Raw genomic sequence first — 12,343 nt, 5'->3', positions numbered from 1 at the left:
AAGTATATTATTCTTTGAGTTACAGTATATTACAAGTGGTTCTTGAGTTGCATATAATCTATGCTTTACTAAATTATATGTTGGCATCCATCCCTAAATGACTTTCCTTTGCTGGATTTAGATATCCATATATATAAGCTAATAAATAAGCCTTTCAATACTGCCAGCTCTTCATTTTTAGCAATATTACAATTCTTATCAATATACACATGTTTGTGCAATTATCTGATTTTCTTTTGACTTTGTATGAGGTCATCATAGGCCTCATTAGGAGGATGAGACTTAAACCAAATGTAGATGAGGGAGTTATCTGAAGAATATCTGGTAGAAAAGTATTCCAGGCAGCAGGAACAGCTAAAGCAAAGGTCTTAAAGTGCCTGGCATATAAGGAGGTCAGTGTAGCTAGAACAAGGAAAGGATGGTGGGCAGTAGAGGACAGGTAGTAGGAGATGAAGTCAGATGGGTAATAGAGGGCAAATTATAGGCCATTGTAAGGACCTTGACTTTTATTCCTAATTAAATGGGGATGATTATAGGGTTTTAAATACAGAAGTGATATGATCAGACTTAAATTTTAAACTGGTCACTTTGGTCACTATGGTGAAGGTAGATTTGGGGATGGAAGGGAAAGGTAAAAGATGGGAGACCAATAAGGAGGCTATTGCACCTACCTAGAGATAATGTTAAGGTCTGGCAGATTCAGCAAAACAGAAGAAAACAAAACAGAACAGGATACACTAATTTGAATTTCAGAGAAACAATGAACATTTTTAGTATCAGTATATCCCAAATATTACATGGGAAATACAGTAAAAAAAAAAAAAAACAAAATAAACAAAATAAACCCATTATTTATTGTTTATTTGAAATTCAGATTTAAATGGATATCCCATATTTTTATTTGTCAACTGTAACTAGGATGGTAGCAGTACTAAAGTATTATAAAAAAGTGGTCAGCTTCTGCATATATTTTGAAGGTAGCACCAATACATTTGATAATTGGTTGGATGTGAGATATGAGATGCACGGTATAAGAATATTAGTCAAGGATTACTTTAAGGTTTTTAAACTCAATAACTAGAAGGATAAGAGCTGCTATCAGCTGGAATAGAGAAGGATGCAAGTGGAGCAAATTCATGGAGAAAGCAGGAATTCAGCTTTTGAATATGTTGAACTCTTAAGTTGGGTGGTAGATTAATGGTCATAGTTTTTATTGTTATGCATTATAACTTACATATATGTAACAAATATTATGTAAGAAAAATAAATAATAAAAATAATTAAAAATACTACTATCACAAGAGAAAAAGGAACTGATGAAAGCCAGGTGAAGTTGTGGATCTGACTGAAAAACTACTTAAAGGAAAGGCTAAGAAATCACAAGTGTCTTGGTTTATTTTGAGACAGCTAGAGAAGATACTGCCTACCTGCATAATGTCCTCAATGCCTGGTGTTGTATATTTCTGTAGGAAGATTTGTTGTAAATTCTGAAAATAAGCATGAACATACGTATTTGAACTGTATATGATGCAATTACTTTTTCTGTTTTCTAGTGTTAAGACACGACCAGTGCGGATGCCTCCAGGGTATCAAGCAGAACTTGTTATTCAGTTGGTCTGGGTGGATGGTGAACCTCCACAACAGATTACTAGCCTTGCTGTAAGCTCGGCATATGGAATGTAAGTAGTTAATAGTCTTCTAATGTGTACTGTTTATCTGATATGTTTGATATATTTAAATGTTTCTTTTAAAATACTTAAGTGAAATCCTAAAAATGGAAAGAAGCCCTTACCTGGATTTTTATTAGATTGAAAATGGTACTAAGAAAAATAATAATTTAAATATAAACTGTGATTCTGTGTTCTTTCTTGATGTCAAACTTTAATAGTATCCCCACTTTTAATGTTGTTGGGAGGTTGTTAGGATGTTAATACACTCATACATGTTTGTTTGTTTGCTTTGTCTTTTCTATCCTTTCCCTCCTTGTGTTTCATTTTGGATACTTTCTTCTGACTTGTCTTTAAAAGTTCACTAATTCTTCAGTGCTGTCTAATCTAATGGTAGATTGACTCATGGAGTTCAATTTCAGTTATTTTTTAGTTCTAGACCTTCCATTTGGTTCTTTTTAAAGCTTTCTGTTACCTTCTTAAATTATCACTCTTGTCTTTTATTTCCTTGAACATGTCGAATATAGTTACTTTAAATATGTGTTTGATAACTCCATAACTGGTTTCTAGCTTAGCATTTGTCTTGGTTTTTGGTCACATTATATTGTCTTCATGTAACCTACGTTTGCTTTTTGATTTTGTTTCCGTTTTGTTTTTTTTAATTCAAAATTATATGAACATTATATACTCCCATATATATATATATATATATATATATATATTATAGAGAATATTATAGAGATAATTTGAGGTTCTAAATGATGTTATCATTCTCCAAAAAGTATTTTTCATTTCCTCTGACAGGCTAAACTGAGAGTCAGTAGAAAGTGCAGAACAGCATAATCCAGTCAGACATCCTGTCTTTGAAAGTTGGATTGTATTCCCTTTAAAAGCTAATTTAGTTCTAATTAATCCTTATTCCTAGGTTGTTGCCCTGCATAGAAGTTGTACCAAATTCTACTCCCACCAGCAATGTTTGAGAATACCTGATTCCCTACAACCTTTCTAACAATAGTATATAACCAAACTTTTAATCCCTGTCATTTTAAGTAAAAGGGAGTATATTATTATAATACTAACACTTCCCTTGTATCTTAAGTGAAATTGGACATCTTTTTCTCTATTGTGACATTTCTGTTTCCATTCTTTGTCCATTTTTTGGCAGAGTTGTTGTCTTTTAGATTTGTGAAAAATATTTACATAGTAAGTAAGTTAGCTTTCTCTGTGATGTAACCTATAGATAGTTTCCTTTCTTTTGTTTCTTTTATGACTTTGTTTAGGATGGTTTTTTCCATGCAAAAATTTAAAAATTTTTAATTTAATTTTTAAATTCTATTTTTTTCTTTTATGGCTCTGGATTTTGTGTCATACTTAGAAAAGCCTTTTTCACTTCAAAATAATGAAGAATATTGTCCTATATCATTGTTTCTTTAATATATTTAAGTCTTTATCTAGAGTTTATTTAGGTATGAGGTATGAAATAGGGATTAAACTTTATTTCTTACCTGATGACTAAGAGTTATGCCAATACCACTTCCTGGATATTTCATCTTTCCCCTCTAAATTTGGAATCATCTTTTATCAAATAATACATTAAAATATATATATATTTGGCTCTATTTCTATACTTCCCAGTCTGCCCCTAAGCTAAGTCTCATGAGCTCTAAGAGAACTCCTTGAAGCCAGCTGAAAGGGTGAATACCTGAAGAAAACCTGTGTTCCTAGAATTTGGGGCGGGGGTAGATGTATGTGAATATGATATTGGGAGCTTGCTTCTTGGCTGAAAAATTCTTTGGTAGGAAAGCTGGCAGGAACAGTCCATGGATGAGGGGAGGAAAGGAAGGGAGTGTGGGGACAGCTGATAATCCCATTGTTTGATATGGCAAGAAGATATGCTTATCTTTTAACCCGGGTAGTTATCACTGAAGTTGGCTGAGCTCAAGCCATTTTCAGGGTTCCCTACTTAGAGACTGACCTACAAAGGCAAGGCAATGCCAAAATTAAGAGCTATGAAGGTGTATTGCCAGGTTCAGGAGCTGAAGGTTGTTGGAATAAGTAAGTCAGGTAGAGAGCATATTTCCCTTATAAAGTTACTGTGGGGTTGACAGTCATTACAAAGCCTCTGAAGAACCTACACTTGTATGAGAAAGCTTCGACGCCTGCCTCATAGATACTCTCAACTGCCAAAAAACTCCAGTTCAATTGGCTATCCATGTATATTCCACCAAAGTTTTAGGAAATAAGTAACAACAGTACTTATTTTCTTTCTGAGAACTTATTCCTCTTTCTGAGAATTGTGAAAGAAAAAAAATCATATTCCTCTCATTTTATGAGGCCAACATAACCTGATGTCAAAACTTGAAAAGGGATTGGATCAAGATGGCAGAGTAGGAGGATGTGGAACTCATCACCCCCCACAAACAACTCAAAAATTCACCTACATGTGGAACAAGTCTCATGGAACTGGAAACTGTCAGAAGAATTCCTATACAACTAAAGCTGCAAGAAAGATTTCCATGTAACAGGGTAGGATGGAAAAAAAGTCATAGGGTTGGGACCTCCACCCTGGGTAGGGAGCTGAAAGGTTGAGAAGGTCTGCACCTGTGGACCCTTACCCTGGGGGCTGAGTAGGTCAAGCCACAGACTGGAATTCCCAGTCCTGGGGCCCTACACAGAGGAGACAAGCCCCTTTGGCTGTAGATAGAACTGCCTGCCAAAACTGAATCAAGAAGAAACAGATAATTTGAACAGACTGATCACTAGAAGTGAAGTAGAATCTGTAATTAAAAAAACAAAAACAAACAAACAAAACAACCTCCCTGCACAGAAGTCAAGGACTGGATGGCTTCAGTGGGGAATTCTACCAAAATTACAAAGAAGGACTTATACCTGTCCTTCTCAAACTATTCCAGAAAATTGAAGAAGAGGGAACACTCCCAAATTCATTCTATGAAGCCACCATCACCCTGACACCAAAACCAGACAAATATACTACAAGACAAGAAAATTATAGGCCAATATCACTGATGAATATAGATGCAAAAATCCTTGACAAAATATTAGCAAACCAAATCCAACAATACGTAAAAAGGATCATACAACATGATTGAGTTGAATTCATTCCAGAGTCACAAGGATGGATGGTTCAACATACACAACTCAATCAATATGATACACCACATTAACAAAAGGAAAGACAAAAACCATGTGATCATCTCAGTAGACAAAGAAAGAGCATTTGACAAAATTCAATATCCATTTATGATAAAAACTCTCATCAAAGTGGGTATAGAGGGAACATATCTCAACATCATAAAGGCCATTTATGACAAACCCACAACTCACATAATACTCAATGGTTAAAAGCTAAAAATTTTCCTATTAAATTCAGGAAGAAGACAAGGATACCCACTCTCACCACTTCTGTTCAACATAGTATTGGAAGTTCTAGCCACAGCCATCAGGCAAGAAAAAGAAATAAAAGGTATCCAAGTTGGAAGGGGAGAGGTAAAACTGTCACTATTTACAGGTGACATGATACTCTGTATAGAGAACCCTAAAGTCTTCACCCCAAAACTATTAGAACTAATAAATGTATTCAGCAAGGTCACAGGATACAAGATTAATATGCAGAAATTTGCTGCATTTCTATACACTAATAATGAAATATCAGAAAGAGAAATTTTAAAAAATCCCATGTAAAATTGCATCCAAAAAACAAAAAAAAAAACCCTAGGAATAAACTTAACTGAAGCGGTGAAATACCTATATGCTGAAAGTATAAAACATTGATGTAGGAAATTGAAGATTATTCAAAGAAACAGAAATGTATCCCATGCTCTTGGATTGGAAGAATTAATATTGTTAAAATGGCCATACTACCCAAAGCAATCTACAGATTTATATGGAACCAGAAAAGACCCATAATTGCCAAAGCAATCCTGGGGGGAAAAAACAAGGCATACCCTTCCAGATTCTATACTATACTACAAATCGACTGTGATCAAAACAGTGTGGTAGGGCTTCCCTGGTGGCGCAGTGGTTGAGAGTCCGCCTGCCGATGCAGGAGACACGGGTTTGTGCCCCAGTCCGGGAAGATCCCATATGCCACGGAGCGGCTGGGCGCATGAGCCATGGCCACTGAGCCTGTGTGTCTGGAGCCTGTGCTTTGCAACGGGAGAGGCCACAACAGTGAGAAGCCCGCGTACCGCAAAAAAAAAAAAAAAACAACAGTGTGGTATTGGCACAAAAATAGACATATAGAACAATGGAACAGAATAGAGAGCCCAGAATAAACCTACACACCTATGGTCAATTAATCTATGACAAAGGAGGCAGGAATATACAATAGAGAAAAGACCGTTTCTTCAACAAGTGGTATTGGGAAAGCTGGACAACTGCATATAAAACAATGAAATTAGAACATTCCCTCACACCATATACAAAAATAAACTTAAAATAGTTTAAAAACCTGAATGTAAGACATGACACCAAAACTCCTAGAAGAGAACATAGGCAAAACATTCTTTGACATAAAGTGTAGCAATATTTTCTTTGATTAGTCTCCCAAGGCAAAAGAAATCAATGCAAATGTAAAAGCTTTTGCACAGCAAAGGAAACCATCAATAAAATGAAAAGACAACCTATGGAATAGGAGAAAATATTTGCAAACTGTGCCTCCAACAAGGGGTTAATATCCAAAATATACAAACAGCTCATACAACTCAATATCAAACACACACACACACACACACACACACACACACACAAAGAATCCAATTTAAAAAATGGGCAGAAGACCTAAATAAACATTTTTCTAAAGAAGATGTACAGATAGCTAACAGGCATGTGAAAAGATGCTCAACATCGTTGATTATTAGAGAAATGCAAATCAAAACCACAATGAGTTATCACCTCACACTAATCAGAATGGCTGTCATCAAAAGGTCTACAAATAATAAATGTTGGAGAGGATGTGGAGAAAAGAGAACCCTTGTACAGTGTTGGAGAGAATGTAAATTGGTGCAGCTGCTATGGAAAATAGAATGGAGGTTTCTTAAAAAGCTAAAAGTAGAACTACCATATGATAAGCAATTCTACTACTGGGTATATATCCAGAAAAAATGAAAACTCTAATTTGAAAAGATACATGCACACCAATCAATGTTCATAGCAGCACTATTTACAATAGCCAAGACATGGAAGCAACCCAAATGCCCATCAATAGATGATTGGCTTAAGAAGATGTGGTACATATATACCATGGAATATTACTCAGACATAAAAAATGAATGAAATATTGCCATTTGCAGCAACATGGATGGGCCTAAAGAATATTATGCTTTGTGAAATAAGTCAGAGAAAGACAAATACTATATGATATCACTTGTATTGTAGAATCTAAAAAATATACACACGAATCTATATACAAAACAGAAACAGACTCACATACATAGAAAACAAATGTGTGGTTGCCAAAGGGTAGAGGGAAGAGGGGAGGGACAAATTAGGAGAATGGGGTTAACAAACACAACTACTATACATAAAATAGATAAGCACAAGGTTTTTACTGTATACCACATGGAATTATACGCAGTATCTTGTAATAACCTATAATGGAATATAATCTACAAAAAACCCAAATTACCATGCTGAAACTAACACAATACTATAAATCAACTATAGTTGAATTTAAAATTTTTTAAAATTAAAAAATAAAAATTTGAAAAAAGCATTACAAAAAGTGAAAATTATAAGTCCATATCATGCATGAACATAGATACAAAAATCCCAGCCAAACTATAAATAAATATAGCAATAAAAATATCATAATCAAGTTTGGTTTTATACCAGGAATGCAAGGTTTATTCAACATTTGAAATGAATCAGTGTAAATCATCACATTAATAGGATAACGTAGAAAACCATAATGATTAAGCCATAGATGAGAAAAGCAAAATAAACATTTACTAACAACTAACTAAAACAAGAAGGGAATTTCTTTAGTGTGATATATGGCAGCAAATATTATTCATACTTAAAAATGTTAAAAGCTTTACCTCTGGGATAAAAACAAGACAAGGATGACTGCTGTGACCACTTCTATTTTCATTGTACTGAGAAAGGTAAATAAATCAGTCGTATGGATTGGAAACAAAGGAAATGTAAAAAAAAATCATTTAGCAGATAAATTATTAGAATTAGTAATTGAGTTTAACAAGGTTACTGGATACAGAGTCCAGGTAAAAAATAGACTATATTTTCATATACTTACAAAATAGTTAGAAACTAAAATTGTATAAAGATTTCATCTACAATAAAATAAAAATAATAAAAGATCTAGGAATAAATCTAATAAAAGATATTTAAGACTTCTACCCAGAAAACTATAAAACTTAAGATAAATTTAAGAACCTAAACCATGGAATGAAAAATTCAGCAGTAGTGTAAAGATGACAATTTTTCACAAATTGATCTATAGATATACCAGAATACCAATATAAATTTCAGCTGATATTTTCCCTTCTAAAACGTACAGAGAAATGCAAAGGGCCACAACTAGCTGAGACAGTATTAAAGAAAAACAGAATTAGAAGACTGCTCTACTTGAAAACAAGACTTACTAAATAAAGCTGTATTAGTCATGACAGTGTTCTTATTGGTGCAGGATAGACAAATAGACCAATGAACAGAATAAAGAGCACAGAAATAGATACAAGCATATTTAGCCAAATTGGTTCTGCAGAGCAATGGAGGAAATGACAGGTTCCCTGCCACCCAATAAGTAGTACAAAGTCAATTGAAAAATTATATAGAAAAAATGAAATTTGACTCTTCCACTGTACACAAAGATTCTAGAAAGTGTAATAGGAGAGTTTCTTCATAATACTTGGGTTAAGGAATTATTTCTTAAACAGTACTCAAAAAGTATAAACCATAGAGGAAAACATTAAGAATTTCTTGGGGGCTTCCCTGGTGGTGCAGTGGTTGAGAGTCCGCCTGCCGATGCAGGGGACACGGGTTCGTGCCCCGGTCCGGGAGGATCCCACATGCCACGGAGCGGCTGGGCCCGTGAGCCATGGTCGCTGAGCCTGCGCGTCTGGAGCCTGAGCTCCGCAATGGGAGAGGCCACAGCAGTGAGAGGCCTGCGTACCGCAAAAAAACAAACAAAAAAAAACAAACAAAAAAAAGAATTTCTTGGAAAAAAATGCACAATTAAGAGAGTGAAATGGCAGGACAAGGAAGAGATATTTGGATTAATTTTATCTGACAGTGGACTCCTATCCAGAGTGTAAACAGAATCATCAATAAGGAAAATATAACTCAATAGCAAAAAATGCAGAAGAAATTTGAACAAACATGTCAAAAAAGAGAGTATCTAAATGACATATATTTTCATATTTATATGAAAAGGTACACCATTACCATTGGTAATGTTGGTAGTGTTTGCAATGATATTGGGTATCAAGAACTCTCAGACGCTGCTGCTAAGAGGGTAAATTGGTGAATCTACTTTATAAAGTTGTTAACTTTATTTACTTCATTTTAGCATACCTATGTATGCATGCCCTACAACCCAGAAGTTTCATTTCTAGGTATATACCCAATGAAATGCAAGCACATATGCACCAAATGACAGTAGCATTATTTGCAATGGCAGTTTTATATTTATAATAGTCCCAAACTACAAACAAATGACCATCAGAGTAGACTGAATAAATAAATTGTATTATATTAATCCAATTGAATTCTACAGCAATGAAATGAATTAACTTCATTTATGTGCAACAATATTTTAGAAAAAAGTGAAACATTTATCAACAGCAAGCAAAACTGATTTTTGGTGTATGTAGGAAGTCAGATTTGGGGAGACGAGAGAGGAGCAAAAATCAGGAGATGCACAGCACAGCTGCTGGTAACATTCTATTTCTTGATGTAGTGGTAATTATTTAAGGTTGTTCACTTTCTGATAATTCATTGAAGTGTACAATTTCATTTATGTGTCTTATACTTGAATTAAAGAGTAAAATATAAAGTTTTTTTCAAATAATTGAGTAATTTTATTTCTAGAAATTTATCCTGTAAATATACTCAATATTTGAATGCAAAGTAATTTATAAAGGATATTCATTATTGTGTTGTTAATAGCAAAAGACTAGAAGCAACCTTGTTGTCTGTAACAAAATTCTAAGTAAATAAATTAGAGTATACACAAATATTTTGAAGCCATTTAAAAAACTAGCTTCCTATGAATTTATATAAATAATTACCAAAATATATAGTAAACTTTATAAAATCAAGATTCATGATATTATTTGCACCAGGCAAAATTTGTTTATCTGTAATATGCTATAAACATCCAGAATACATTTCTATATGCTATAAGCTCCCAGAATACATTAAAAATTTCTGTAAATTGATATGAAAAATAACCCAATCAAAAGTAAGCAAAGTATGTAAACAAAAGAAATACAAATGGCTAACAAACCTGAAAAGATTCTCAACGACACTAACAACAAGGAAAAAGAAAAATGAAATAACAAAATAGTGGTTTTTGCTTATTATATGAGCAAATTTTTAAAGATTACTAGTATTTTCTGTTAACAGTGTTAGAAAGTAGATCCTCACATATACATATATTTTATTTTTTTAAATAAAACTAAGCATATCTTTTGACTCTAAAAATCTAACCTTACTGAAATTTTAATAATTCCTGGAGACTGTCACTTATGCACAAAGTTTGTCGAAGGATGGTCTTTGCATCATTATATATAATAGCAAGATATTTGGAACCCATGTAAAAGTCCATAAATAGGAAGATATTTTTTTAATGTTACTTTTATACTATAGAATACAATGCAAAAGTTAAAAAACACAGCAAGGAAATACCTCTTAGACATATTTTAGTGAAAACAAGAAAGTTATAGAACAAATATCTACTTGTTAAAATATAGAAAAAGGCCAAGAGGATATAAACAAAACTGTTCGTGGAAGTAATCTGAAAAGGGGATTGGCATACAGTGGGTTGATTTAAGGGAACTTTCATTTTATAGTTATTGTTTCAATTTTTTAAAGTAAGAATATTTTCAAGTGTAATTTTTAAAACTTAAAAAAAACCAAGAAGAAATAGCACTATGCCTCTGAAAAGTACCTTCCTTTGGGAGTTGGGGATGTGAGGTGGTGAGAATCATCAGATATCAAAAATGACTATAAAAGCTTGGACCTTTGAAAATAATTACTCCCTAGAATTCAGGGGGAAAAATGCACTACCCTCATTCAGTTTATATTCTAGTCAGGGTATTTAATAATGGAAATATTAATATACTGTGACTTGAAAGTCATTTAAAAGAGTAAATATAGAAATTGATAGAATGCAGCAAAGTAACTGAGAGAACAAAATGAGTGTAAAAAAGAGCGTGAGAAATCAAAGTCATTGAAGGAATCTTATGAGAAGATAAAGTGTGACTACTTCACTTTTATTCCAAAGATAAAAGGAATTATGTTGAGTCAGCTTTTCTATTATTATCAGCTCTTTCTCCTCCCATCATTTCCAGAGGATACAGAACCATGGAGCTTTGATAATTAGGCTTAGTGGAGAGCTCTGTTTTTTTATTTGTTTGTTTTTACTTACTAAGATAGTCTAGTATAGAGTTAAAGAGCATTAACACTAGAGTCAGATTCTTTGAGACTCAAATCCTAATTCTGCTTCTTTCTAGCTGTTGGATCTTAGAAAAGTTACTTAAGCTTTTTGTGCTCAGTTTCTTTTTCTGTAAAATGACAATAAAATGTTGAGAGGATTAAATAAATATATTAACACATATAAAGTATAATCTGTTAGGCTTAGAGCAGGATACACATGACATATTCAAAGTAGAATAATTTGAGGAGTTTTTATAAATTGATTATTTATCTAGGATGTAGAGAAACAACATGAGCTAATGTAGTGTTCCAGAGCTAGAAAGAACAGTACTTTATTACCACCTGTCAAAGGATAACTCAGACATACTTAATTGTTACCACATTATTTACTTGAATACAAAGTAAACCAATATGTCGATTTTGTCTAATACATACAAAACAGAATTTATATACGAGAAAGGAGAAAGCAGAGAAAGAAAAACCACAGACACTTTCTAAATAATGAACTTTGCGTTTTCCATTAAAATGGTAATGGGTTAGCAGCTAACAAAGAGACCAGTCAGGGTATTTGCTGTTGGGCAACTGTATGAATCATTAACTAAAGCAGTTTTAGTTATATATGGCATCTCCAGAAGACCTTAGCTGTTTAATTTGTGACCTATATGTAAAAGACATTTTCTGCATTATGTTTGTCATCATTTAGGAATACTTCCATCTGAAATATGCCAGGTCTGTCCCATTTTTCTTGTTAGAATTTCTCAATTCCACCCTTTTGGTCAAACTCAACCCCCTCAGCTGACTGACTACGAGGGCCTCAGCCTCTTTACAAAGCAGATAATTTGTTGAATAGTGCCCCAGATCAGTGATTTTGTAGCAGCATTTAAGTACCTGGATATCAGACATCAAAGAAGGAGAAAAACATAAGGACAATCACAATTATTATAAAAAAGATTTGAAACCACTTGCTGTCCAATATCCTAGTTGGCCTAAGTCTAACCCAGAGAATAAGTCCCAAGGATTAGTGTAATCAAGTTTAG

General features: G+C 33.5%; 1 protein-coding gene across 1 annotated transcript in view; it reads left to right on the top strand.

Annotated features, from left to right (window-relative positions):
* Positions 1–12,343, top strand: part of STXBP5L (syntaxin binding protein 5L) — a 374,070-nt gene that overhangs the window by 233,208 nt on the left and 128,519 nt on the right. The window contains exon 18 of the mRNA XM_019922992.2: positions 1,554–1,679. Coding sequence (XP_019778551.1) covers positions 1,554–1,679 — 126 coding nt within the window. The remainder of the gene's footprint in view (positions 1–1,553; positions 1,680–12,343) is intronic.

The sequence above is a fragment of the Tursiops truncatus genome, chromosome 4, assembly GCF_011762595.2.
Source record: "Tursiops truncatus isolate mTurTru1 chromosome 4, mTurTru1.mat.Y, whole genome shotgun sequence".
Classification (NCBI taxonomy): domain Eukaryota; kingdom Metazoa; phylum Chordata; class Mammalia; order Artiodactyla; family Delphinidae; genus Tursiops; species Tursiops truncatus.
The sequence above is the reverse complement of the archived record's forward strand: the minus strand, read 5'-3'. Positions and strand labels throughout refer to the sequence as shown.